A 27,917-nucleotide genomic window follows, 5' to 3' on the forward strand; every position below is an offset into this window, starting at 1 on the left:
AATAAAGCAAGCATTTATCATGTTTTAAAATTTATTTAGTAACTTTTGTTATGTGGCTTCAATAATTCTTCTTTTTTTACTTTACAATGGGATGTTGATGTCTCATGAGAAAGAGATGCTTTTCAATATTTTCCAAACTTTTCTAAATATTTTGATTGGACCGTCGAAAAGTGCACTTGGCTCACCACTGAAGTACTTATTAGTGAACATTTGTGACTTGTGAGAACAAAATTAAAATATTAATTTCTCAAGAGATATTGCTCTCAATCCGACTTTTTTAATGATTACGACATTGCGGAAGTTTGCGATCGAGGTTTCACCAAGTTAGAACTGAACTGAGTTCAAATTTCTCATATACTGGAGTTTGGTTTCTAGCAATGATTCTTGTCTTGTTTTATCGTACGTACTGCATGCGTTCCAACTCTATTTTAGAAACAAATATATATGAGGGCGGTTTATAAAGACTGCGTCTCCGCTTTCCTGCTTGGACCCTTCTAATCTTTAGTATTAGAGATTACTGGGACCAACGATAGATTCGACTTTCGAAGAATTTGGATGGACATGTATTATTTAATCGTACTTACAAATACAAATAAATGTTTTTAAGAAAAATACTTGACGGATATTACCAAGCTACCATTAGTGAAAGACATAGTCACACTTAGCGGGAAACTTGCTCTGGTCTTGATCGGTCCTTTCCGGTCTCTTCAACTCGTTAGATGCAGGAAACTTTCTTTCAACTTGGTTTAAATAGGTTTATCCAACCTTAGATGACTTCGACTTTTCTTTGTTGTATCCCGTTTACAAGTTGACTTCTCTTTTGCTTTATCTCATCTTCGTTCAATCATTGTGATATCAAATTATGCCTCTTTTAAAAGGTATCGATGAATAAAGTCTTTTTTATTGAATTAGAAAGAAAAAAAATGTACCCCAAAATAAGGACCAAACTCTACAATACCCTTGCAATCAAAAGTTTATTCATCAATACCCTTATGTTTTCTAAGTACCTTTTGACAAAGGTTGACCAACATATGGACCAACATATACCCCTAAAAACATGTGGACCCCATCAATTTTTCTCCACCAATCGGGTTCCTTCTCTCTCCCCTCTCTCTCCCGACCTCGTCCCCGCTCCCCCATTTTTGCTCCTCTCTCCCCCTTCCAATCGATACAAATCGAGTCTATAGAAATCGATTTGATTCCAAACGAAAGCAAAAGATTGGGATTGAAGCAAACAGCAAAGCAAAGCAGAAGATTCAGGTGATATTCTTACATTTATTTACCAATGCAATTAGGGTTCTTGAGGTTCATCCTAAAGCAATTAGGATATATACCTTGAATGCTCATTCAATTTATTCTCATTTGTATTAGTGTCGAAATGGGTCGCATACTAAGTGGATTGTAACACTTCATTCGAACTGAATCGTAAAAATATTCCGAAATAAATAGTGATTTTGTGGAGTCGATGTAGTACAACTGGTAGACTAGGTATAACTGATACGGGTACAACTGGTAATAGTTTGGTACAACTTAAACGGGTACAACTGATACAATTTTGGTACAACTTGGTAATACTATTTACACGACAGAGGTTCCAATGTGAGTTTTTTATTTTATTTCAGGCACAATGAATAATAATCGTCGGATAGTCATCGTTTTTGATTACGGGGGATACTATGCAACAAGGGAAAATGAACTAAGATGGATTTCAAGAGAAAAAGTTCATCAATCTCTTAGAATGGAGACATCTATTGAAGAGGTCAGTTATTCTGCATTGGTGCAGAAAATATGCAGAAAGGCGAAGGTTGATGAAACTATGACTGAGCTGAAATTGAGTTACGTTCCCGAATCGGTGCATCCTAAGAGACCGATACACATACATGATGATGATGATCTGATGTGTTACTTGGAAATGAATCCAGATCAATTCCAAGTTTTGCATGTGGAAGTCGTGAATGATGTTGAAATAAATAAGGGGGATGAGCAAAGTCGAGGGACTGTAGGTTGTTCACTTAATGAGGAGTTGATTTCAAGTAGAGGAGTTGATTCTAATGAGCCGTCTGAACGTTTTGAGATGATGGAGAATAGTGATGGGAACATGGTTCTTTATCAAGAACAGTCTGAAGAACGAGCAATAGCAGATAACTATGATATGATTGAAGGTTCTGAGTTCACACCAGTTGTAAATCGTGAATGGGAAGATGGTTTGGATTTGACTTTACGTCAAGAATTTGAAAGCAAGCAAGCAGTTAAAGATTTAGTTGAAAAAGCTGCACACAAGAACTGTTTTGAGTTTGTTATTATGAAGTCGGATACTATGTTGTTTGTGGTTAAATGCTGTGAATTTAAAAGGGGTTGCAAGTGGTCTTTACGAGCTGCGAGGAATGGGAATTCAAACAGTTTCTCGGTCAGAACTTACAACAAGACGCATACGTGCTTGAGGTCAGATACAAGTACAATGAGGAGAAAAAGGAGAGGCACACCACATTTAGTTGCATCAGTTTTGCGTGAAGATTACCCATGTTTGATAGACACTCCAACTCCCAAAAATCTCATCCCTTTGGTTCAATCAAGAGTTGGTGTTAAAGTGTCTTACTCGACCGCAAATAGAGGAAAAAAACTAGCTGCATATGATCTTCGCGGTACTCCAGAGGATAGTTTTAAGTTGGTGCATTGTTATATGCACATGCTGCAGACAATGAACCCAGGTACAATTTCATTTGTTGAATTGGATGAAGCACAGAGGTTTAAGTACTTGTTCTTCGCCTTGGGAGCGTGCATTGAAGGCTTCAAAGCTATGAGAAAGGTGATCATTGTTGATGCAACAAGTATTAAAAATGTCTATGGTGGAGTACTAATCGTGGCTACAGCTCAAGATCCGGATCATCACCATTATCCGATTGCATTTGGTGTAGTTGATGGTGAGAAAGATACAAGTTGGACCTGGTTTTTCAGCAAATTGAAATCAGTTGTACCAGATTGTCCTGACCTGGTCTTCTGTTATGATAGAAATCAAAGCCTAATCAAGTCAATAAATACGGTGTACCCGTTATCTCATCATGGGTATTGTATTTATCATTTGTCCCAGAATGTTACATTGAGCTGCAAAAACGTGAACAGGGATTTAGTTGCGACGAAGTTCATGGAATGTGCTAAGGCTTACACAGAGCCTGAGTTTGAGAAACTCTATGCTGATTTTATCAGAAGGTATCCAGCTGCAAGTACTTATCTTGATAATCATGTAGGACAGAACAAATGGGCTCGATGTTATTTTCCAGGAGCTAGATACAACATAGACACCACTAATACGGTTGAATCTATCAATGGTGTCTTTCGATTTGCAAGGGCATACCCGTTATTACCAATGATTGATGCGATTGTTAGTAAAGTGGCTGAATGGTTTAACAAATACAGGAAGATATCCTTAGAGACTCCAAAAGAGCAGAAACTAGTCCCTTTTGTTGAGACACTGATGCACACAAGGTGTTCTGAAGCAAAGCTCTTACCAGTGACTGAACTAAACAGCTATTTTCTGGAATACAGCGTGACTGGAGTTGATGGTAGTAGTTATGTGGTTGATCTGAGAAGGAAAACGTGCTACTGTAAACAATTTGATATTGACAGATATCCGTGTGTGCATGCAATTGCTGCTGCGATGGAAGCAGCAAGGAACGCTGGTAATGAGATCCAACTGCATGACTTGTGCAGTAAGTACTATTGGATGGAGCAGTGGACATTGGGGTATTCGAGGACGATATATCCAGTTCCTATCATGTCTATGTGGATGGTCCCTGACGATGTACGTGCTAAGATTGTTCTTCCTAAGTTTTATGTCACAAAAAGAGGAAGAAAACCAACAAAAAGGATTCCATCAGCCGGAGAACATGGACGCAGGAAGAAGAAGAAAAATTCGAGTAGGAGCTGGTTTGATAGTGAGGGTTCTCGGACTTAGTTTCTTATTTGGAGAACTTAGTAAAACTTGTTTTTTCCTCGGTACAACTATTGTCGTTTGTGTGTGTTTGTTTTTGTGGATTATCTTGATAGACATGTTTGCTTATCTTTATGGGAAAACTTATTTCAGTTAAATTGTGATTATCTTCCTTAGGTTAGTTGAAAAAAATAATTCTATATATTATTTATAATTAAAAATTGTAATTAAAATTTTATAATTAAAAATAATTAAAAAAATCAAAATAACATAGTTATTATTTATAAATTTTCAAATAAAAATAAATATGATATTTGTTAACAACAAAAATATTATATAACTAATTGAAAGAAAGAATTGTCATAACAATTTTCATCATATTCAAGGTTTACCATGAAACACCATATACTTTAAGGGTTCATATGTGGTTTACAACCACATATAATTACAAAAGTTTAGGAAATTATCTTTTCAAACATATGATCGCATGAACATGTGTAAATGTATCTCAATTAACCGTAAACCATGTGTGCAACTAAAATTATTGGGTTTTGACATGGTATAACTAAAAACAATAAAAAATTCGGAATTGTACAACTTGTCAAGATCGGTACAATCTGAAAACTTGGAACAACTAGTGCATTTTGGCGGCTACACATGTGTAAATTGGCGGCTACACGTGTGTAAATTGGCGGCTACACGTGTTTTTTATGTGTCCCAAACAAAATTTCAATTTGAAAAATTAAAATTGAAGCCAAGTATGCTAGGGCGGGTTTGCGATTTCTGGGTCAAAAAAAAATCATTTCTCTCCCTCTCTTGCGATTTCTGGGTTCCTACAAAAAAAATCATTTCTCTCCCTATCTTGCGATTTCTGGGTTCCTCGGAAGATGGTACAACTAAGTAGAACTTGTTCTTGGAAGATGGTACAACTACGTAGTAATAGTACAACTAAGTAGAACTTGTTCTTGGAAGATGGTACAACTACGTAGTAATAGTACAACTAAGTAAAACTTGTTCTTTGTAATGGTATAACTAAGGATCGTTTGTCTGGTTCCATTTGCCGATTGCCGGTAATTTGTCTTGTTCTTGTGTGTTATTTTGTCTGCTTAAACACACAAAGAGTTCACATACTGCCGTTATTTTGTCTACTTAAACACACAAAGAGTTCACATACTGACTTTAACATTCCAACCAAGTTGTACTTAAAAACATAGAGTTGTACTTAAAAAAACAGAGTTGTACCTAGTTAAACATTCCGAGTACTTAACAAAAAACATAAAAACAACCAAAGAGTTCACATACTGACTCATACAAGATTACATGCTCATTACTTTTTGGAGGGCTTCTGCCTTGTTATAATAGGACTCCTTACGACAACAGAAGGTCCCGTCCCCTTCTTACTTATAATCTTCACCTTTGTACCAAGTTGTTCTCCACTAGATCCTTCTCTTGTTCTCTTTTTTCTCTCGTATCTCACTAGATCCTTCTCCACTGGATCCTTCTCCATTGGATCCTTCTCCCTCTCGGCCTTCTCCCTCTCGGCCTTCTCTCTCTTGGCCTTCTCCTTCTCGGCCTTCTCCCTCTCGGCCTTCTCCTTCTCGGCATTCTCCCTCTCGGATTTCTCCCTCTCAGCCTTCTCCTTCTCCGCCTTCTCCTTTTCAGCCTTCTCCTTTTCGGCTTTCTCCCTCTCGGCCTTCTCCTTCTCGGCCTTCTCCTTCTCAGCCTTCTCCTTCTCGGCCTTCTCCTTCTCGGCCTTCTCCTCCTCTATAGCCTTCTCCTTCTCGGCCTTCTCCTTCTCGGCCTTCTCCTTCTCGGCCTTCTCCTCCTCTATAGCCTTCTCCTTCTCGGCCTTCTCCCTCTCGGCCTTCTCCTTCTCGGCATCCTCCTCCTCTATAGCCTCATTTGCACCAACTCTGTCACACTCATTTGCACCAAATTCCTCGCTTGGAAAAACTCCTTCTCCATTTCTTTCCCAGTTCACATATGTTTCCACCGATTTGATCCTAGCATCCATGTCATCAAATTTTTCGTTGATTTCCTTAAACCCCTTCTTCACCAGATCTTCTAGCTGAATCAAGCTAGCTCTTAGCTGAATCAAGCTACCTCCTACCATATCATTCTCCGAATTCGCATCATCCTTAGCCACATCATTCGGATCCACATCATCCGGATCCACATTCTCAATCACCGGATTTGCCTCAAATGATCGGGCGGCCACATCTAGATTGTGAAGCTCTTCAAACCAAATTGACTTGTGCTTTTCAATTAAACGTTTGCTCCAACCATCAGCAACTGGATCATCCGCATCATCACAGCCACCATCCTCATCTATGATCATGGCTAAAAGGCGTGCCTCCCGAGGAGTTGGAGTTAACATACTATCAATCTCCTGTCAAAATAAACAAACATAACATACTATCAATCTCCTATCAACCAAAGTTACATAAATAATGAATCTGATAAGTAATTTACATAAATAATGAATATGAATAACTAACCTTAGTTGTACCAAGTTGGTCATATATTTCTTTCAAAGAAAAACCTTTCTTCTTACTTGCTTTAAACTTCATCTTGCACATCCGAGGACAGTTACGGTATGCATGTGAATCAGAAACGTCTTCTCGGAAGGTGTTCTTTAGCACAGGAATTGCTTCAAACGCAAGAAGCTACACACAACACAAGAACATTCAATGTTTAGTTGGATCCAGTTATACTAAGTTGTACATTTTGAAAACTAGTAATTACCTCCAAAGGAATGATGAAACTAGGAAAGACCCACTGTGGACCCACAACTCCACCAAAGTGTCCCATCAAATGAAAGATGTCTTTCATGTTCTCATCAAATGCCATTCGACCCCAAGGGAATGTTCTACACAAATCAAGATCATCCACAGCTCTAAGAAAGAAAGGCTCCACAGAGGGTGCATTCTTTCCACCCTTTTTCTTCCCTATGATGACGCTAGATAAAAAATACAGTACGGCCATCTTCAAACGATCCTCTGAAGGTTTCTTCATCGAAAGTAGCTTCGCTTTGACATCTCCATATTGTATTATTTGTCCACCTTTAAATTGCTTCCGAGCAAAATTTAAACTGCCCAAACCATCCTTGAATTTTGGATACTGATGGCAATATAACCCAAAAATGATTGCCATTTCTCTGAGAGAATACCAGATGGGAGTCCCATTAACAATGAACCAGCATTCATTTTTCTTCTCCAAATGCGCTGTGCGAAGCAACAACATCCACATACCCATCAACTTATGATTCGAATCCTTAGGCATATGGAAGAAATGCTTGAACTGTGGGTGCCCTAAGAACCAATCCAACTCCTCTTCCTTAAGATGACCGCCTAATAAGTTTACCGCCTCTGAAATATAACACTTTCCAGACATCTTGAAAGGCTTCGTATACTGGGAGTAATCAAAGTACATACTCAAAGGTTGCATTACATCGGATTCATCCTCAGATTCCTGCAAGACACATATCTAGTTATACCAAGTTTTTCTAAGTTATACCCTTTCTAAGTTATACCAAGTTATACAGTTATACTTTTTAGAACGAATTCTTATACGGTTATACCAATATAGGGAGAGATACTTACCGATGAATCCTTATCATTTGACTTCTCAATTGAGTCCGTTTTATCGGAATCACGTTCTGATTCATCTCCACGAGTTGCTTCTTCTTCGAGATCTGCTGGGGGATTCGATTTTTCCACATAGCTTGGGTTCTTTGTACGAACCATTATGATTCTTCCACACATGCACACAAAAAAACAACAACTGATTTCAACTTCAACTTCCACAAACCAAATTGAACATAATCTGATGAAACAAACGTTTGGAGGACTTTGTTTCATCAGAATTGAACATAATCTGATGAAACAGACGTTTGTTCCAAGCTTTTCCACAAACCAAATTGAACATAAAACAAACGCCCCAAAATATGATGACTTTCAACGTTCTGAGGAATCAACACATGAAAAAAATCGACAAAACCCCAAAATTGAAAACCAAATTATCGAAAATCGAAACCCATATTACCCGATTTTGAAAAACAAATAACCCAAATTCGAAAAACCCCAACCTATTTCAACTTACCCAGAATCGAGTTATCCTTAGTTGCACTTGAGGGAGAAGAATAATTAACGGGAATTGAACGAGGGAGAGTGGAGTCGTGAATGAAGGAATTCGAAAAGTTGGGTAGTTAAAAGAGAGATCCGATTTCAACTGGATTGTCCGAATTTTGTGGGTTTGGGTGGGTATAAGGTGGTTGGATCTGTAAATAACAGAAATGATATAGGTTTATTTGTCTTTAACCACATTTTTGATTTAAAAAAATATATATATAATTTGTTATTTTTGCAGGGGATATGAGAATAAACTTTTGATTGCAAGGGTATACTAGATTTTGGTCCCCAAAATAATTATGAATAACAAAAAGGTTACTAACAAACCAGGACTATATGTTATCCACATCCTTTTCCAAGCTACAATATATATGATATTTTGGAACCAGAGAAATTGTTGTCTTCATACTAACGTTGCAACTTCATCTCACATCATCTTCGAAAAAAAAAAAATTCACTTCGATCCGTGCTAAACTCGCTTGTTAAAACTACATAAAAAAATTAATGTCATGGAAACCTTTTGGTCTCGGGGTTAGTCGAATGTATATTGTAAACTTAATATTGATACCAAAAAAAAGAGAAAAAATGTATATTTTTATTTTTAGATGTACAGCACCAAAAATATTTGTTGTTGCATAACCTATTTTAAAAGACATCAAAATTGCAAATTAATTAGTATGAATTATTTAATATATGCAAAAATGTATATAAAAAGTTAGTTTTAGATAAAGGAAAGAATAGTGTCGTGTACAATAATTCAACCACATCTGTTGTAAGCTAAATCCTATAATTGGTAGATCTTTTAAGAAGTTTGATATATATAATCTGTGGTGTTAGTGTTTTGTCCAAAAAGACGAAAGTGTCGATAAAGTAATTTAAAATGTTTCCATTTTTTTAAACTACTTTCGTAATGGTTTTGTTTGCAACTTGATAGATATTTTTTCATATTTGGCGTCTTTCATTTTCAAAGAATGGCGTAGTCGATTCGTATTTGCCGTCTCCATACAGCTTTTACCGATTTTAAGTCTCCAACCATAAAATTAATTTTGGTATATATTATATATTTTCAATATTATATTTAATATACAGATCAGTCTTACGTTTTCTCTACTCAGACTTTCTAAATCGATCGACTGCTGATTCTTTTTTTTTTTAAAGAAGCTCACTTCTGAAAATTTGAGCTACATGTCTATCACACTTAGTATCTATAATCTGAAATAAGCAATGATATTGGTTAATATGATGTGGATGGTGGTAAGAATATTTAATGATGCATATCCACCTTTCTACTATAATTTATTTAGTCATACATATATTACAATAGAAAAAGTTTATTTTTTTGTATGCCATGTTGAATAGTACACACATGGTCTGGGACACTGTTGGGTGGTAGATACATTCGGCAACACTTCAAAAGAAGTAGTAACCAATCTTCGTCGGATATTAAAAAGTAACCTAATAAAGGAAAGCTAATTACAATGACTTAATTAAACCTTATTATTATTTCTTTTCATCTTTAAAATCAATTATCGTGGAAGCACATTCAGTTGATCAAATAAACAAGAAATTGTATACTATACCTCTTGTAAAAATCCCATATAAAATGTATACGCAAATATTTATAATTAAGAAACTTCATGATATATAATCAAATTTTCAACTTCCTGTAGAATCAATAATAGATTATGCTTTTTTTAGAAACCACCAATTTTTATAATCAGTTTTAGAGTGTAACATCTAACCACGGCTGGAACCTTGCTACTTAACTGAATTTAATATTCAGACGAGATTAATGTAAGAATTGTATACAATGAAGTGACACGTCATCGTTAGTATCACTATTTTCTTCGTATATAAATAATGCACATCGTTATGATCAAAACAAACACCATCACCTTACTCTCTTCGTTACCATCACAATCTCTTCATCTTCATTATTTCACAATAATATTTCAGAATAACCTAACATGGCACCGACTCATTCTGATCCATCCATCTCTCGCCACGTAGCAGTAATCGGAGCCGGAGCCGCTGGACTCGTAGCTGCTCGTGAGCTACGTCGTGAAGGCCACTCAGTAGTCGTCTTAGAGCGGGGGAGCCAAATCGGAGGCGTGTGGGCTTATACCTCTCAAGTCGAACCAGACCCGCTTAGCCTCGACCCTACCCGACCCGTCGTCCACTCGAGCCTCTACAGATCCCTACGCACCAACATCCCCAGAGAATGCATGGGTTTCACCGACTTCCCTTTTGCGGCCCGACTACATGACGGGTCGAGGGATCCGAGAAGACATCCGGCTCATACTGAGGTTCTTGCTTACCTGCGAGACTTTGCTAAAGAGTTCGATATCGAGGAGATGATAAGGTTCGAGACGGAGGTTGTTATGGCGGAGCCGGTGGAGGCGGAGGAGGATGACCGAGGGAAGTGGAGGGTTAAGTCTAGAAGCTCCGATGGTGTTGCCGACGAGATATACGACGCTGTCATGGTTTGTAACGGACACTATACAGAGCCTCGTCACGCTCTTATCGCTGGTAAATAAGCAAGTGTCCTGAGTTGTGTAGTTAAAATTTTCAATTGAAGAAGGATTTAATTTAACTGAAATATGAATTGGTTAAAAAACATTTACATTAAAATTTATTGTAAGTAATAAACATTATATATAGAAAACAGAGTTCTCTTTATTCAGAAAAAAAAAAAAAAAAAAAAAAAAAAAAAAAAAACAGAGTTCTCTTCGGGATCATTTAGGTTTTCCTTAGGGAAAAATAACAATAATTTTGCTTTTATTTCAGGAATAGATTCATGGCCAGGCAAGCAAATTCACAGTCACAACTACCGTGTTCCTGATCAATTCAAAGATCAGGTACTTGTCGAAATATGTAATATACTATATTGAATCTTGTGACAATTTCATATATATTAACATTTCTCTTCACTCTTAATTGTTGAATCGTTTCCTTGTTTGTTGTGTAATTTTGCAGGTGGTGATAGTGATCGGAAGCTCGGCGAGTGGAGTTGATATAAGCAGAGATGTTGCAAAGGTTGCGAAAGAAGTCCATGTTTCGTCTAGGTCGACTTCACCGGAGACCTACGAGAAACTTCCCGGTTATGACAATCTATGGCTTCACCCAAGGGTATATAGGCTAATGAATCATGTTGATTGTTTTGTGATAAGATTCATCAGGCTACGTGATTTAAGTATTTACTCCATAAACCATTGAATAATTTTTGGTGACGTTCATTGTACAATAGATTGAAATTGCCCGCGAAGACGGTTCGGTGGTTTTCGAGAACGGAGAGACGGTTTACGCAGATACCATTATGCATTGTACCGGGTTAGATAGACCATGGCTTAAACATTAAAACACAGAGCATATAAAATATGTGAAAACGTTTTTCATTGACCCATTTTGATCTTGTTATAACTATCTTCAGGTACAAATATTACTTCCCCTTTCTCGACACAAAAGGTGAAGTAACCGTGGACGATAATCGAGTTGGACCGTTGTATAAGCATGTATTTCCTCCGGCTCTTGCCCCGGGCCTTTCGTTCATTGGCTTACCATGGCAGGTTAATAATCGTAAAAATGTTTTCATTTTTATTTTTGTGTGTGTGAATATCTTGTTGCGTATGCAAATAATCTCATTGTTTGGTTTCACTTGATGTATTTAGATCACCCCCTTTCCGATGTTTGAGCTTCAAAGCAAGTGGGTCGCAGCGGTCTTGTCCGGTCGAGTATCTCTCCCATCACAAGACGAGATGATGGAAGACACTAAGACGTTCTACGAGAAGCTTGAATCTTCGGGAATTCCCAAAAGATATACACATTTGATGCCTGATGACTCTCAGGTACACATATATATCTCTTACCACTATTTTTTCGCAATAAAGATAACAAATGGTGGAGGCTAAACATTTTTCTTTTGGTGAATTATTGTGGCAGTTTGAATATGATAATTGGCTTGCGGATCAATGTGACTATCCCCTGATAGAGAAATGGAGAGAACAAATGTTTTACATTGGTTTCAAGAGAATTTATGCACAATCCGCTACATATCGGGATAATTGGGACGATGATCATCTCATCGCAGAAGCATACGATGATTTCGTCAAATTTACGTCAAGCTATCCTGAACTGTTGCCGATGCTGAAAACTTAACAAATTGATAATTGATGTGGGAGCTTTGTTAAATATGTGAAAACGATGCATGGGGTATGTTTTGTAATTGGAAGTGTGTCTTGTATGGCTGGTATGTGTCCAAAAATGTATATGGGGACTAAGTGTAGAAACAATAATAATTGGAATGACTTTATAAAAATATGTAAGTAGTCATGCGGTGAGCCTTTCAGAAGTAAAAGAAAAAAGAAGGAAATTTGCCATAGCATGATTGTGCACTCATCACGCATGACATCATCAGTTAGCACTTCTTTGCTTGTGGCGCTTTATGAATGAGTGGGACTTACTTTTGTTTGCTGTGATACACGGACCCACTAAATCTATTTCCTCTTCTTTTTTTTTCTTTACTTAAAGTACCCACTAAATCTAATTTGTGACCATATACTATTATTAGTTTCTTTTGACTGATCATTATTTAAGTGAATCCATTTTTTTTTTTGTGTCACACTAATTAAGTCCATCATCTGAGGGCTGAGGCTAAGATCATGACTGCATTTTCTAGGCTAAAAGAGGAATTCTTCTCGTATATACCACTTCAAATATAGGAGTTGGCTGACTCAAAGACAGAGGAACTTCTTTCCTCAAATACAAATCCATAATGATAAACTGACTGTTTATGATGATGGTTGATGACCTTATGATGCCTCCAACGAAAAGCGTAAGAATGCTCTTCATTTCAACTTTATGGCGATTTTAACAATCGGTTAACCCCTGAATATCCTTAGCTATTGTGCTTTTATAAAGAGAGATTGAGAAGTGGGCTTTTAGATATTGAGGAAGAAAATTGGGCAAAGGCTTCTAATTCAGCGAATTGAGCCAATTCCAATTTTAATTTTCCAGCTACATGTTTCATAGCTTTAATTTGAGCGGCGGACCCTACTCTCGAGACAGAAATCCCTACATTAATAGCAGGTCTGATTCCAGCATTAAAAAGATCGGCGGATAAGAATATTTGTCCATCTGTAATGGAAATTACATTAGTAGGAATATAAGCTGAAACATCTCCTGACTGGGTCTCGACGATTGGTAAGGCAGTCATACTTCCTTCACCTAATTGAGAGCTTAATTTAGCGGCTCTTTCTAAAAGACGTGAATGTAAATAAAAAACATCTCCTGGATAAGCTTCACGACCTGGCGGTCTTCGTAATAGAAGAGACATTTGTCTATAATCTTGTGCTTGTTTGGAAAGATCATCATAAATTATGATAGTGTGTTGTTCACGGTACATAAAATATTCAGCCAAGGCTGCTCCTGTATAAGGCGCGAGGTATTGTAACGTAGCTGGGGAATCAGCCGTTTCAGCAAATACAGACAGACTTACGTATCAATTGGATTCGGCGAAACAGTTTGATTGAACAATTCTCAGTCCTGCGTTCATTAGTTTCCATTTGATGTCCAAAAAAAATAGTTTCCATATGTTGAAGACTTACTTCTTCAAGTAAACAAATCTTTACACGAATACGATCTCAAACAATACTGTAATATTTCTTTTTTTTTTTTTCTGTCGACGATATATAATTTGACAAATTATATTTGCGTGACAGTAAGTAAAATCTCTTCTAAACCAATTCCGGTATAGCTTTGATTGAACCGGGTTTAATCCTTTGTCAACAGATCGTGCGCATTGTCTGTTTGTAGGGTTAGCAAATTACACACACAGTGAAAAAGGAACGATTCAGCTTTGGATGATGAAGTTGATGATGATACAGAGATGGAGCTCTACAAAAGCTTCGAAATTTGTTCAGCCTCGCTTCCTGGAGACAGGTACTCTGAGAAATGCTTCACTTCACCATTGCCCGAATGAGCTAGTTTCTTGCTGCCAACGAGACTATTCTGGTTTCAGCGATAGGAATCTGTCTTACAGAGAGAGATTGAGAAGTGGGCTTGCTGATATCAAGGCAGAGGATGCTGTTGATCTCTTTCAACCCATGATTAGGTCTCGTCCTCTTCCCACTGTCATTGATTTCAATAGATTGTCTAGTGTCGTTGCCAGAACAAAGCAGTATGATCTCGTTCTAGCTCTCTCCAAGCAGATGGAGTTGATTGGGATTGCGTATGACTTGTACTCTCTCAATATTGTCATCAATTGTTTCTGTCGGCGTGGTAGAGTTTGTTTCGCTTATTCTGTTTTGGGGAAGATCCTGAAACTTGGGTATGAGCCTGACACAGTCACTTTTTCAACTCTGATTAACGGATTATGTCTCGAGGGCAGAGTTCCCGAAGCTATGGAGTTAGTTGATCGAATGGTGGAAATGGGACAGACACCCAATCTCATAACGATTAACACTCTGGTTAATGGACTTTGTCTCAATGGTAAAGTGTCTGAAGCTGTGGTTTTGATAGATCGAATGATTGAAAATGGCTGTCAACCCGATGAAGTTACATATGGACCGGTTTTAAATGTAATGTGCAAGTCCGGCAAAACTGCCTTGGCCATGGAGTTGCTCAGAAAGATGGAAGAAAGAAAGATCAAGCTCGATGTAGTCCATTACAGTACCATCATCGATGGTCTTTGCAAAGACGGGAGCCTCGACGATGCATTCAACCTTTTCAACGAAATGGAAGTGAAAGGGATCAAATCAAATATCATTACCTACAACACTCTCATTAGAGGCTTCTGTAATGATGGTAGATGGGATGATGGTGCCAAGTTGCTTGGGGATATGATCACAAGGAATATCACCCCAGACGTTGTCACATTCAACGCATTGATTGATTGTTTTGCGAAAGAGGGAAAACTTGTAGATGCCGAAACACTGCACAAGGAGATGATCACAAGAGGTATAGCTCCTGATATTATTACATACAATTCTTTGATAGATGGGTTTTGCAAGGAGAACCGCCTAGACAAGGCAAACCAGATGTTGGATCTGATGGTTAGCAAAGGGTGTGATCCTAATATCGTGACTTACGGTATTCTCATAAATGGATATTGTAAGGCTGAGCGGGTCGATGATGGTTTTGAATTGTTCCGCAAAATGTCCCTGAGAGGAGTGGTTGCTAATACAGTTACTTATAGCACTCTAATCCATGGGTTTTGTCAATCGGGAAAACTTGAGGTTGCTAAAGAACTCTTCCAAGCGATGGTTTCTCGTCGTGTTCCTCCTGATATCGTGACTTATTCTATTTTGCTGGATGGGTTGTGTGACAATGGGGAACTAGAAAAAGCAATGGAAATTTTTGAAAAAATGCAGAAGAGTAAGATGGAACTTGATATTGGTATCTATAACATCATCATTCACGGGATGTGCAATGATAGTAAGGTAGATGATGCTTGGGATTTATTCAGTAGTCTACCTCTTAGAGGAGTGAAGGCCGATGTTAAGACATACACCATAATGATTGGAGGACTGTGTAAGAAAGGCTCACTATCTAAAGCGGACCTGTTGTTTAAAAAAATGAAGGAGGAAGGGTGTGAGCCAGATAATTGGACATACAACACTCTAATCCGAGCACATCTCCTAGTTAGTGATGTAATGACGTCAGCTGAACTCATCGAAGAAATGAAGAGGTGCAGGTTCGCTGCTGATGCTTCGACTATAAAGATAGTTATGGATATGTTATCCGATGGTAGATTGGACAAAAAGTTTTTGGATATGCTTTCTTAGAATGTTTTCATCTTAGAAAGAATTGGTCATAGAATACTCTGAGGAAGAATGGATAGAAAGAGTTGAATGGGAGGAAGATGCCACACGATGACACCGTTTCTTACCTTCTTGTAGGCTGCGTTGAGGAGCCATATGAGTCCATGACCCAGAATATTGTTGTTTTTGTATCTTCTTCTTTTAGTCTACCCCTGTTTCGGTTCTGAATTATTCTTTGAAATTTAATGTTCAAGAAAAAAAGTTTTAATGAGTATCAAAAACATATTTGTACTACATTTGCAATGTACCTTGTTTAAACAACTCTCAAAACACTAAACAGCGCTCTGAGCACTTGCAAATAAGATCAATTTCTTACCTACGTCTGTCTGTATTTGCTAATTTGTGACCATATACTATTATTAGTTTCTTTTGACTGATCCTTATTTAAGTGAATCCATTTTTTTTTTGTGTCACACTAATTAAGTCCATCATCTAAGGGCTGAGGCTAAGATCATGACTGCATTTTCTAGGCTAAAAGAGGAATTCTTCTCGTATATACCACTTCAAATCAAGGGCGGACCCACGTCACGGTAAAGAGGGGCAGCTGCCACGGTCAAAATTTCAAAAACAAGAGTTATTTATTACCATTTTAATTTTTGCATTTGCTAAAAAAATATTTAATGCCCCCAACATTTTTATATCCACGTTTTTTATCAATACATAAATTTGGATTTTTGTGTTGAATTGAAAGCCTAATTTATTTTGTTACAATTGGAAGCCCATTTAGTTGATAAAAAGAATACTACAAGCCCATTTCGTTTTAGTTGGTTTTATCTCATTCCCCATTACACAACTAAAACGTGAGATTTTTCAGCTTCTTTTCTTTCTGATTTCGTTTTTTAGCCAAAATTTGTTTTGTTCGTTTCCATTAAAGACGCAAAATCTCATATTCAGGTAACGTTTTTGCTTCTTCTATGCTTCTAGAATTTAAGTTGATCCTTTTTTATTAGATGTTTTGTTATATTTCTACGGGTGTCTGAGTCTCTTTCCTTTTCTACTTTGATTTTAGAAACATAATTGAGCAGTTGAGTTTTGCAGATAAAACAATGGAGCGATATTACAAACCAACTTCTGCTTCAAATATTTATGATAATTTGGATGATTTGCCGTGGGATCCTGCTCAAAGAAAAAGAATATTGGATTATCATCCAAATCAAAGAGATGAAGTAAGGCGCAAGTACTTAACTAGAGGTCCATGTCAACCTTATGATCATATATTTCCTCAGAAAAGAATTGGAACTGCATTGAGGCGATTTAATTCAGCTTGGTTTGGTAAATACTCTACCTGGTTAGAGTATAGTACATCGACTAATAAAGCTTATTGCTTGTGTTGTTATTTATTTAAAGATGAGATACCAAAAAGAGGCAACAATTATGCGTTTGTGGAAGAAGGTTTTTCTCTGTGGAATAAGCCTGAGTCACTAAGGGATCATGTGGGTGATACACCCAACACATTTCATAAGATTGCTGCTAGGAAATGTGATGATTTGTTGAATCAAGCTCAGTCTATTGTACATGCTCTGCATAAGCAAGACGATGTCGTAAAAAAGGAGTATCGCGTCCGGTTGAATGCTTCGATTGATGCTTCCAGGTACTTGTTGAGACAAGGGTTACCTTTTCGTGGTCATGATGAATCAAAAGAGTCTGCTAATAGAGGTAATTTTTTAGAGCTCATTAGATACACTGGAGAACAAAATGATGGTGCACATAAGGTTATTTTGGAGAATGCTCCAAAAAATAACCAGATGATTTCTCCAGTGATTCAAAAGGATATTGCAAACTCTTTTGCAGAAGAAGTTGTGAAATCTATCATAGAAGAAATTGATCATGATGTGTTTGCTTTGTTGGTTGATGAGTCTGTATATCTCTGACAAGGAACAAATGGCTGTTGTTTTTCGGTTTGTTGATAAGAGTGGAGCAATTAAAGAAAGATTTGTTGGAGTTCTTCATGTGAAAGAAACATCTTCTTTATCTCTGAAGTCTGCAATTGATGGTTTATTTGCAAAATATGGGTTAAGCTTGACAAAGGTTAGAGGACAAGGTTATGACGGAGCAAGTAATATGAAGGGTGAGTTCAATGGGCTTAGATCATTGGTTGCTAGGGAAAACAGTTCTGCATATTACGTCCATTGTTTTGCTCATCAACTTCAGCTGGTGGTCGTTGCAGTTGCTAAAAAACACTTTAGTGTTGGTGATTTTTTTGACATGGTTTCTACTATGTTGAATGTGGTTGGAGCTTCTTGTAAGAGGAAGGATATGATTCGAGAAAGTTATCGGAATAAAGTGCAGGAGGGAATTAGTAGTGGTGACATTAGCACTAGAACAGGATTGAATCAAGAGCTTTCTCTTCAAAGGCCTGGAAGTACTCGTTGGAATTCTCATCACAAAACGTTATTGCGTATGGTTGAGTTGTTTCCTTCTATCATTGAAGTTCTTGAGTATATTCAAGATGAAGGAGTTGATGACTCAAAAAGACGTCAAGCATATGGTCTTCTCAAGTACTTTCATACATTTGATTGTGTGTTCTATATGCAACTAATGTTACTCATCTTGGGGATGACCGAGAATTTATCGATGGCTTTGCAAAGGAAGGATCAAGATATTTTGAATGCCATGTCACTGGTTGAATCAACTAAGCGAGAATTACAAAAACTACGAGATGGTGGATGGGATTCATTTCTGATTAATGTTTCTGATTTTTGTGAGAAACATAATGTTGAAGTGCTCAAGATGGATGAAGATTTTGTTGATTCAAGGAAGCCAAGAAAAAAAACCAACATAACCACTATGCATCATTACAAGGTTAATTGTTTCTATACTGTTTTGGATATGCAACTTCAGGAGTTTAGTGATCGTTTTACCGAGGTAAACACTGAATTACTTATTTGTATGGCTTCTTTAAGTCCTCTTGACTCGTTTCATGAGTTTGACAAGACAAAGTTGATGAGATTGGCTGGATTTTACCCAGAGGACTTTAGTTTTGGGGATCGTTTATGTCTTGAACAACAACTCGGAATCTACATCGACAATATACGCGCCGATATAAGATTCAAGAATTTGAAGAATCTTGGAGATCTTTCTCGTCTTATGGTGGAAACAAGAAAGCATCTTGCGCATCCTTTGGTTTATAGACTGCTGAAGTTAGTTTTAACTTTGCCTGTGGCTACTGCAAGTGTGGAAAGGTGTTTCTCTGCAATGAAACTAGTGAAGACATCATCACGCAACAGAATTGGAGATCAGTTTTTAAGCGATTGTTTAGTATGTTATATTGAGAAAGATTTATTTAGATTGGTCACTAATGAAAAGGTGATTAAAAGATTTCAGACTATGAGTGAGCGTAGGATACTTTTATAAGATATTTTGTTCAAACGTTATTATGTGTTTTGTAAAACATGGTTGTTGCCACTGATAAAATTCTTTCTTAGATCCGCCACTGCTTCAAATATAGGAGTTGGCTGACTCAAAGACAGAGGAACTTCTTTCTTCAAATACAAATCCATAATGATAAACTGACTGTTTATGATGATGGTTGATGACCTTATGATGCCTCCAACGAAAAGCGTAAGAATGCTCTTCATTTCAACTTTATGGCGATTTTAACAATTGGTTAACCCCTGAATATCCTTAGCTATTGTGCTTGGTTTTAAATGTTTTTTTTGGAGATGATTGAGAAACAGCGAAATAAACAGATCTCTGGTTCGCACTTGTTGACGTAAACAGAGCAAATGAGTGAAATGAACATATTTGACCAGCGATTACACCAAGGAGACAATACCATCGGGGACATTAATTATCATGACAAAGGTTTTCTCAAAATCATATGCATATAGCATAACAGGTCTTTTAAAAGACAAAAACAAAAAAAAAAAGCATCGCAAAGTTACAAAACATCAGAAAACATATTCCGTTCGGGCCGGGTATTAAATTAGAGAACGTAGTCGTAGAGAGCGGCCAAATATATAATTACTGACTCAAATGGTGGATTTGGCAATTTGCGCTTGATCATCAAGAGTTTCTTCTTCTTTTCCAAAGTTTTGCGCTTGTAGTTGTGGAGGAGTCGTATCTTTGAACTCGATCGGAGCTTGCTTAGCTATTCTGATCAGTCAGGTGAAAAAACATTCAACATAGAGAAATATATGAGCAACAACGATCCATATAGCTAGCTACGTATTGCTAATTAATTAATTGATCATATACACTCTCTGTATCGTTTGAAATTGCAATATATCACTTAAATTAAAAAAAAAAAAATTCTGACTAAAAAGGAGTGAACACTAGAGAGATATAATAAATGGACACCTACTGAAGAGGGTCGGCGGTAGCTATAGTAACCTCAGAGTGATCCGATTCCTTCTGAGACGCACATATTCTTCTTCTTGCATAATTATAACGTTGAGTTTTTTTATAGCTACGTAGCATCGGGCAACGTTTTTTGAAACACCCTCCTCGACCACGCGGGCGTTGCTTCCCCATGATTCTTGTCTTGTACGTCTTGTGCCTCCTAAACCCTAAGGCTACAATGCTATATATATGTTTAAGTAATTTGGGCCGGCCTAACATATTTTTATTCCAAGGTTTCCAATTTTCAACTCCCGATCCAGGCCCATAACCTAAACTTCGGTTTGGTTTGTCAATATTTTCTTAGCCGTACGGAATCGAATCTCGAGGTTAAGAAGATAGATTTGAGTTTGATGATACTCTGAATCGTACGTAGTTCAGAGCAAAAGGGCTCGAAAAAAATTGAAACTTTTTCGTAATTTCGATCGGTATTTTTTTTTTTAATTTGGGTGATGCAGTCCCTACTTCGAAACAAAAAAGATACTATCTCTATCTCTCCTTCTCACTTCAATTTATGTCTCCCTCTTATTGCGTAGTATGTATGCTCTTTGCTTTTCAGAGATTACTTGAGTTGCTGCTTCAAAGTTTGATCTCTGTCTCTCTACTCTCTACTTTATTTTCCTGATCTCTTTTATGGGTTTTAAATTTTTAATTGAATTTTACTTATCTGTGTGTTTCTCTCTCCATGAGCTGCAATGGTTAGTTAGTTAGTTTCTGTTACTCTTGTCTTATCTCCAATCAAGTGGTGAATAAAAAGTTTGGTCCCCCTAAAGTTTTTTTTTCTTTTTTCTTTTGGAGTGGACCTTAGTGATAGAGACGACTTTTGACTTGGACGAAATCATTCATTCACGAATATGACTAACAAAAGTCCAAGTCTTCTTTTTGGCTAGATGTGATCTCCTAACCATCACAGTTCTTAATTGTGAATTAAGCTTCCTTGGTTGCATTTTGAATCTGTCTTTGTGTAAGTGCAGGATGGGGGGTTGTGTGTCTTTCCAACTATCTTGCGATCAAGTATTGAACCGTGCCGGTAGCTGCTTTTGTGGCAGAGGTAATTATATTCGTAACCTTGAGAAGAATTTGGTGGCCCTTGAGAAATCCATGGAAGTACTTAAGGCAAGGCGAGAAGATGTGTTAAGAAGGGTGCTGAGGGAAGAGGGCAAAGGTCTTCAAAGGCTTAACGAAGTCCAGGTATGGCTTACGAGTGTTCAGACCATCGAGAACCATTTTGATGATTTAAGTAGTTGTAAAACCGTTGAACTTCAAAGGTTGTGTCTTTTCGGTGTTTGTTCAAACAACTTAACATCTAGCTTTCGTTACGGGAGAAGGGTATTTCTGATGTTGAAAGAGATTGAGAGTATCAAATCTGATGGAGTCTTTGAAGTTGTGGCTGATTCAGTAGTGGCAGATGTGGTGGAGGAAAGACCTCTGCAACCAATAATTTTTGGTCGAGAAACAATGCTCGAAAGGGCATGGAACCGTCTCATGGATGATGAGACTGGTATCATGGGTCTCTACGGGATGGGAGGAGTAGGAAAAACAACTCTTCTCGCACAGATCAACAATAAGTTTTGTGGCGTAAGTGTTGGGGTTGATATTGTCATTTGGATTGTGGTGTCCAGCGATCTTCGAGTTGAGAAGATTCAAGATGAGATTGCTGAGAAGTTAGGCCTTGGTGGAGGGGGTTGGAACCAAAAAGAGAAAAGACAGAAGGTCACTGATATACACACTCTTATGAAGAATAAGAAATTTGTGTTGTTATTGGATGACATTTGGAGAAAAGTGGATTTAACAGAAATTGGAGTCCCATTTCCTACAAGAGAAAATGGATGCAAAGTAGTATTCACCACTCGTTCTAGGGAAGTATGCGGTCACATGGGGGTTGATGATCCAATGGAAGTTGAGTGTCTAGCAAAGGATGACTCGTGGGATTTGTTCAAGAAAAAGGTTGGACAACTCACGCTTAAAAGCCATCCAGACATACCTGAGCAAGCAAGAAAAGTTGCCGAAAAATGTTGTGGCCTACCACTGGCGCTCAATGGCATTGGCGAGACCATGTCATGCAAGAGGACTATACAAGAATGGCACCATGCGGTTCAGGTTCTGAATTCGTATGCTGCAGATTTTTCTGGCATGGATGACCAAATCCTTCCTATTCTAAAGTATAGCTACGACAGTTTGAAGGGTGACCAGATTAAGTATTGCAGGTGAATTCTTTATGTGTATGCCAAAGCTAGTTGTTTTGGATCTGTCTAAGAACTTGCGTCTTGATGGATTGCCGGATGAGATATCAGAGTTGGTCTCCTTGAAGTATCTTGATTTATCAAGAACATTGATCGTGCGACTACCTGCTTGTCTCCAAAAATTAAAGAAACTAATGCATCTGTATCTAGAGGGTACAACAAGTCTTCGGAGCATCGATGGGATATCAAATTTGTCGCGCTTAAGAACATTAACGTTACGTTATTGCAATAAACTCGTGTTTGACGGAAGGTTGAAGGAGTTGCTTCTCTTGAAACGCTTAGAAGTTCTAACCATTGAGATCAAGTCAAGATATGTTTTAAAGACACTGTTTTCCTCTGGCATGTTGTGGAGATGTATTCAAAAGGTAGTTATCAAAGACATTTGGGACGAATCTATTGAATTATTGACTTTTCCGACTAATCTCCGTAGCCCCAGTGGTCCATACTTCCCAAACCTCTCATATGTGTCTATAGAAAGGTGTTTTGGTCTAAAGATTTGACTTGGTTGTTGTTCGCTCCAAACCTTTTACATTTAGAAGTGAAGAGTTTAGGGAGACTAGAAGAAGTAGTGAGCAAAGAGAAAACTGATAAGCAGCAGCAGCTACAGGGTATTGTTCCATTTCGAAAACTAGAAACTCTAGTGATGCTTGACTTACCAGTGGTGGAGAGCATCTACTGGACTCCCTTGCTGTTTCCATGTCTGAGGGAAATGTACATAGAACTATGTCCCAAACTGGGGAAGCTTCCGCTTGATTCTAAAAGCGTAGCTGAAGTTAAAGGGTTTGTCATAAAATGTGAAGCTACAGATTGGATTGAAGGGATTGAGTGGGAGGATGAAGCCACAAGACTCCGTTTCTTGCCGACACGCAAAATGGTATACCTCCCTTCCTCCTTTGCTTTCACACAAGACTCCGTTTCTTGCCGACACGCAAAAAGAGAGATGTATTGTTTAGGCCGGGCGTTGGATTAGATGAACTACCAAAAGTCAAGAACTAGAGAGCTATGCAATAGGATGTCATTGAACTTATAACTCTGTTCCTTCAGAAAAACTACAAGTTGGTATGACATTTGAAACTGGTAAGGGCGAGGAGACTTGAGAGCATTTTCAGGGATATCATATTTGTCAAGTTTGAGAACATTGAGATTTGAGACTAGGGGATTCAAAAACAACACTTGTATATGAGCCAAATAATGAAAGAGCTACAGCTCTTAGAACAGAGATACAACTCATGATTTCTTTTTCTACCTCTGTTTTGGTTCGGTATTAATCTTTGAATTTTTATGTTCCCTAAAAACAAAGACACAAATTAGATTGTTGGTTTTGGTTTTGGTTTGGTTAACGTAAGCAGATGATTATTTTAAAATGTTCCGAAGGATATAGTTAAAACTCAAAAAAAAAATTGGTCCTCTCTTGTCTTTTCTTTTTTTTTAGTGTCTGAAGTATCTGAAACAAATTTAAATTTCTACCACAGTAACAACATGGGAAACCAAATTGAATTTACAGTATGCCATAAATCTGAGTTGACTCAGGTAACATTTGCAACACATACATGCAAGAAAATCAAATTCAGAAGAACAGGCTAACAGCCTTTATCTACGAGTATAATTAGTCAAATTATACAAATATCACCGAACAAATATTAGTGTCGATTAGTTGGCAAAAAAAAAGAAAAACAAAAAAAAAAACAATTAGTGGTGAATTTAAACTCTAGTCCATTTAATTATACAAATATTCTTAAACAAAACTCAAATATTATCATGCAAAGCATTATTTTACAAAGATACAAGAAAATCAAAACATTATTCGACCAATTTCATTTGCGTGACCGCAAACTTTAGCTAAACCAATCCCGGTATGGCTTTGATTGAGCCGGTTTTATCGCAAGTTTTGGGGTGTTTTGTCTCGAAGCTCGTGTCCCATGGCTCTCTCTATAGGGTTTTCAAATTGAATACACAGTGAGTTTGAAGAGGATGAAGTTAATGATGATCTGGAGATGGAGTTCTAAAAAAGCTTCGAAATTTGTTCAGCCTCGCTTCCTGGAGACAGGTACGCTGAGAAATGCTTCACTTCACCATTGCCCGAATGAGGTATATTCTTGCTGCGGACGAGACTATTCTGGTTTCAGCGATAGGAATCTGTCTTACAGAGAGAGATTGAGAAGTGGGCTTGCTGATATCAAGGCAGAGGATGCTGTTGATCTCTTTCAAGACATGATTAGGTCTCGTCCTCTTCCCACTGTCACTGATTTCAATAGATTGTCTAGTGCCGTTGCCAGAACAAAGCAGTATGATCTCGTTCTAGCTCTCTCCAAGCAGATGGAGCTGATTGGGATTGCGTATGACTTGTACTCTCTCAATATTGTCATCAATTGTTTCTGTCGGCGTGGTAAAGTTTGTTACGCTTATTCTGTTTTGGGGAAGATCCTGAAACTTGGGTATGAGCCTAGCACTATCACGTTTAACCCGATGAAGCTACATATGGACCGGTTTTAAATGTAATGTGCAAGTCCGGCAAAACTGCCTTGGCCATGGAGTTGCTCAGAAAGATGGAAGAAAGAAAGATCAAGCTCGATGTAGTCCATTACAGTATCATCATCGATGGTCTTTGCAAAGACGAAAACCTCGACGATGCACTCAACCTTTTCAACGAAATGGAAGTGAAAGGTTTTAAAGCAAATGTTATTACCTACACCACTCTCATTAGAGGCTTTTGTAATGATGGCAGATGGGATGATGGTGCGCAGTTGCTCAGGGATATGATCACAAGGAGAATCACCCCCAACGTTGTCACATTCAGTGTTTTGATTGATAGTTTTGTGAAAGAGGGAAAGCTTCTAGAGGCCGAAGAACTGCACGAGGAGATGATTCGACGAGGTATATCTCCTACTACTGTTACATATAGTTCTTTGATAGATGGGTTTTGCAAGGAGAACCGCCTAGACAAGGCAAACCAGATGCTGGACCTGATGGTTAGCAAAGGTTGTGATCCTAATATCGTGACTTATAGTAGTCTCATAAATGGATATTGTAAGGCTGAGCGGGTCGATGATGGTTTTGAATTGTTCCGCAAAATGTCCCTGAGAGAATGTCTCCCAGGCAGAATATTAGTTGCTTCAAGACAAGAAGTTGTGGAATAAATTCTTGAAGGCTAGTCTGCAGATCATATTTTTAGAGATGATCTCGATTGGTCATGTAAAAATGTATATGTTATTAACAAAGATCATAAGGAAGGTTGTGTGATTGAAGAGATAAAAAGAGAGAGCTGCAGCAATGTGGGAGAAGAAAGAGAAGAGGAGATATGAACTGCATCATCAACCCAGATAAGAGAAGAAAGAAGAAAACAGTTTCGTGATGTTTGTTTGAAGACAACGTTTGATGGATGTCTAGTAATCTGATCAAGCTGAAATTTTGTGAGGAGCTTTGTGATAGTACGGACTTGAGATTCAACGGTTGGATTGAAGTTTTGACGGTTGAATTGCATTTTATTCAAGGATCTTCAGTCTGTTCCGGAATCAGTCTATTAGAAGTTTCAGATTTGACCAGTTTCTGTGGAGACATCAAATGAGCGATCAAATGAACTCAGAATGAAAGAAAATTTTGCAGAGACATTCTAGAAGTGTGGAGCTAGTTTCTGATATTGTATGTGGAGTTTGTAAACATAGTCAAAGAATGGCGGTTCAAAGAAGTTAATTCAAAGACTTCTATAATTGTGTTTTTCTTTGCAAAGTTTTGTATGGTGAATGTGAAAGAAGTTTCAGGGATCTTCAGTCTTTGAAGATTAAGACTTTTAGTTTTAAAAGGTGGGTATGAATACCAAATGGAATGAAGCTTATGGACTGTCAAGAAGAAGGTTATGTTTCTAAGTGTCAAATCAGAGAATGTGTGAAGCCTTCATTTGGTGGTGTGAATATTGGCACAAGCTGCAGTTGGAGACAAAGAGTGGATTAATTCCTGATGATGCTTCTGAAAAACACAACTGAAAATGATGCTTCTGAAAAACACAAATTTCAGTTGTGTTTTTTGGTAAAGGATCTGACTCACTTTTCGGGTAAAGTAAAAGGATTCCATGAAGCATATTTTCTGCAGGTTTTGGGGGAGATGCTGATTAATTTGAAGTACAAAGGCAATACAATTTTGTGGTGGTTGCTATTAAGATGATTTGGTTGCTCTTGTCAGAGGTGAGGAATAGTGTTATTCTCTAAATTGAATGTTTGAAGATTTTGAAGATACAATTATAAGCTTGTGGAAATCACCATGAAGTTGTTAAAGTCAGAGAATTCATAGACAAAGGTCAAGCTTAAAACTCAGAAACTCTCAAGATGTCAAAACCAAATATCATTTGTTTGGAGTTTTGAACACATTGATGCACTCAAGCAAGGGGGAGATAAACAGAGTTGTTGGTTTGGATATAAGATGTAACGATCAGCTCACAAATATCATTAAAACAGAGGATAGTTGCAGAGCTAAGGTAGTCCAGATGGGAGTGAATATGATATGTTGTTTGTTTTTATCTTAGTTTGCACTCAAGTTGGGACAGAAGAGAATGTAAAGTCTGATGTGAACTAAGAGCAAAGATTATGGGGGAGTTCTACTAGTGATTAAAGGATGTGCTTGAGTATCAAACTAAGTTAAAAAGGGGGAGAATGAAGATGTTTGATCATACAAGACTATTACATGATGTAACACGAAGCATTGAGTGTGTGCTTGGATTCTAAAATGCAGTCATCAGAAAACTGAACAAGAGATTTGGGGTCTGATTTGTAATTACCGCACTACCATCCTTGGTGGGATAGTCATGTCCGTAGACATTGAGTTCAGCTAGACGTCCAACAGCCACTTGTTGAATGTAAGGCATGAGGTTATTGGGGATGCCCTTTGGATCCTCACCAATTCTGCCACTCTCATGTGCTCCCACAGGATTGAAGTACCTCAGCAGAACAATTCTCCATACTGGTTCGGCCGCGTGAATATCTCTAGCTATTTCTTCAAGAAAGAGCTGCACAAAAGAAAGGTTGTGAAATGGAATGGAAAACAATGTCTTATGTAAATCCGTTTAAATTCTAATAATAGTGAGCTTTTGTTTCAGTCTCGTGTCCAGGGAAAAATTGATTCTAACGGTGTTGTATCTGCACTTCTTGGAAAGGAATTATATGTGGGACTCGAGTGTCTTCTTTCTGCAAATTTGGATCATAAGAACAAGAAGGATTACAAGCTTGGTTTGAGCTTAGCATATGGCTCACCAGTCACCACTCTCTTCGTGAAATAGTTACTAACTCTTTCTAAGGAATATTTATTTGTCAACTCTTTGCTTTAGTTGTATATATTTATATTTTTTAACTAGACTAATATAAGTAGATCATGCGTACGAGTGATTATGTTATATTATAGAAATTTGATTACTTATTTAGCACTCACAATTATAGAAGAAGCTGTGCATTTAGCGAATAATGTTGGAGTCCAT

The 27,917-nt window shown here is 37.6% G+C and overlaps 7 protein-coding genes and 1 pseudogene across 8 annotated transcripts; 7 read left to right on the plus strand and 1 right to left on the minus strand.

Moving 5' to 3' along the window:
- The first annotated feature begins 1,788 nt into the window (after positions 1-1,788).
- LOC147927851 (protein FAR-RED IMPAIRED RESPONSE 1-like) lies at positions 1,789-3,955 on the plus strand. The gene is made up of 2 exons (XM_087485866.1): positions 1,789-1,804; positions 1,923-3,955. The coding sequence occupies exons 1-2, from the start codon at positions 1,789-1,791 to the stop codon at positions 3,950-3,952; spliced, it is 2,046 nt and encodes a 681-aa protein (XP_087341992.1). The 3' UTR covers positions 3,953-3,955.
- A 1,300-nt stretch (positions 3,956-5,255) lies between these two features.
- On the minus strand, positions 5,256-7,989 carry LOC104783551 (uncharacterized protein At3g43530-like). The gene is made up of 4 exons (XM_087485910.1): positions 7,531-7,989; positions 6,674-7,399; positions 6,427-6,594; positions 5,256-6,317 (listed from the first exon to the last, which is right to left on the minus strand). Exons 1-4 carry the CDS (start codon positions 7,786-7,788, stop codon positions 5,256-5,258), a joined length of 2,214 nt encoding a protein of 737 aa, XP_087342036.1. The 5' UTR covers positions 7,789-7,989.
- Positions 7,990-9,849: 1,860 nt separating this feature from the next.
- On the plus strand, positions 9,850-12,373 carry LOC104739872 (flavin-containing monooxygenase FMO GS-OX-like 2). Its single transcript, XM_010460340.3, has 7 exons — positions 9,850-10,587; positions 10,846-10,916; positions 11,035-11,187; positions 11,306-11,388; positions 11,489-11,624; positions 11,727-11,903; positions 11,998-12,373. The coding sequence occupies exons 1-7, from the start codon at positions 10,026-10,028 to the stop codon at positions 12,211-12,213; spliced, it is 1,398 nt and encodes a 465-aa protein (XP_010458642.2). The 5' UTR covers positions 9,850-10,025; the 3' UTR covers positions 12,214-12,373.
- Positions 12,374-13,779: 1,406 nt separating this feature from the next.
- On the plus strand, positions 13,780-16,109 carry LOC104743250 (uncharacterized). The gene has a single exon (XM_087486423.1). It carries the CDS (start codon positions 13,917-13,919, stop codon positions 15,837-15,839), a length of 1,923 nt encoding a protein of 640 aa, XP_087342549.1. The 5' UTR covers positions 13,780-13,916; the 3' UTR covers positions 15,840-16,109.
- An 812-nt stretch (positions 16,110-16,921) lies between these two features.
- LOC147927852 (uncharacterized) lies at positions 16,922-17,746 on the plus strand. Its single transcript, XM_087485911.1, has one exon. The coding sequence runs from the start codon at positions 16,922-16,924 to the stop codon at positions 17,744-17,746; it is 825 nt and encodes a 274-aa protein (XP_087342037.1).
- A 77-nt stretch (positions 17,747-17,823) lies between these two features.
- On the plus strand, positions 17,824-19,229 carry LOC104743251 (uncharacterized). The gene has a single exon (XM_087486615.1). The coding sequence runs from the start codon at positions 17,937-17,939 to the stop codon at positions 19,227-19,229; it is 1,293 nt and encodes a 430-aa protein (XP_087342741.1). The 5' UTR covers positions 17,824-17,936.
- Positions 19,230-21,044: 1,815 nt separating this feature from the next.
- Positions 21,045-23,570, plus strand: LOC104743252 (putative disease resistance protein At4g10780 pseudogene; annotated as a pseudogene). The gene has a single exon (XR_015580860.1). The product of XR_015580860.1 is annotated as a putative disease resistance protein At4g10780 pseudogene (transcript).
- An 811-nt stretch (positions 23,571-24,381) lies between these two features.
- LOC104739873 (uncharacterized) lies at positions 24,382-27,855 on the plus strand. The gene has a single exon (XM_087486426.1). It carries the CDS (start codon positions 24,955-24,957, stop codon positions 25,591-25,593), a length of 639 nt encoding a protein of 212 aa, XP_087342552.1. The 5' UTR covers positions 24,382-24,954; the 3' UTR covers positions 25,594-27,855.
- The last annotated feature ends 62 nt before the right edge of the window (positions 27,856-27,917 follow it).

The sequence above is a fragment of the Camelina sativa genome, chromosome 14 (assembly GCF_030686135.1).
Source record: "Camelina sativa cultivar CO46 ecotype springtype chromosome 14, ASM3068613v1".
In the NCBI taxonomy this organism is placed as follows: Eukaryota; Viridiplantae; Streptophyta; class Magnoliopsida; order Brassicales; family Brassicaceae; genus Camelina; species Camelina sativa.

Coding starts and splice junctions, on each gene's coding strand:
- LOC104743251 (XM_087486615.1), top strand. CDS start 17,937: ATGAAGGGTGAGTTCAATGGGCTTAGATCATTGGTTGCTAGGGAAAAC.
- LOC104739873 (XM_087486426.1), top strand. CDS start 24,955: ATGTGCAAGTCCGGCAAAACTGCCTTGGCCATGGAGTTGCTCAGAAAG.
- LOC104743250 (XM_087486423.1), top strand. CDS start 13,917: ATGATGAAGTTGATGATGATACAGAGATGGAGCTCTACAAAAGCTTCG.
- LOC104783551 (XM_087485910.1), bottom strand. CDS start 7,788: ATGAAACAAAGTCCTCCAAACGTTTGTTTCATCAGATTATGTTCAATT. Junction 7,400..7,530: donor CAAATGATAAGGATTCATCG/GTAAGTATCTCT, acceptor TGTGTCTTGCAG/GAATCTGAGGATGAATCCGA. Junction 6,318..6,426: donor ACCAACTTGGTACAACTAAG/GTTAGTTATTCA, acceptor TTATTTTGACAG/GAGATTGATAGTATGTTAAC.
- LOC147927852 (XM_087485911.1), top strand. CDS start 16,922: ATGGAGCGATATTACAAACCAACTTCTGCTTCAAATATTTATGATAAT.
- LOC104739872 (XM_010460340.3), top strand. CDS start 10,026: ATGGCACCGACTCATTCTGATCCATCCATCTCTCGCCACGTAGCAGTA. Junction 11,188..11,305: donor ATCTATGGCTTCACCCAAGG/GTATATAGGCTA, acceptor ATTGTACAATAG/ATTGAAATTGCCCGCGAAGA. Junction 11,625..11,726: donor TCATTGGCTTACCATGGCAG/GTTAATAATCGT, acceptor TGATGTATTTAG/ATCACCCCCTTTCCGATGTT.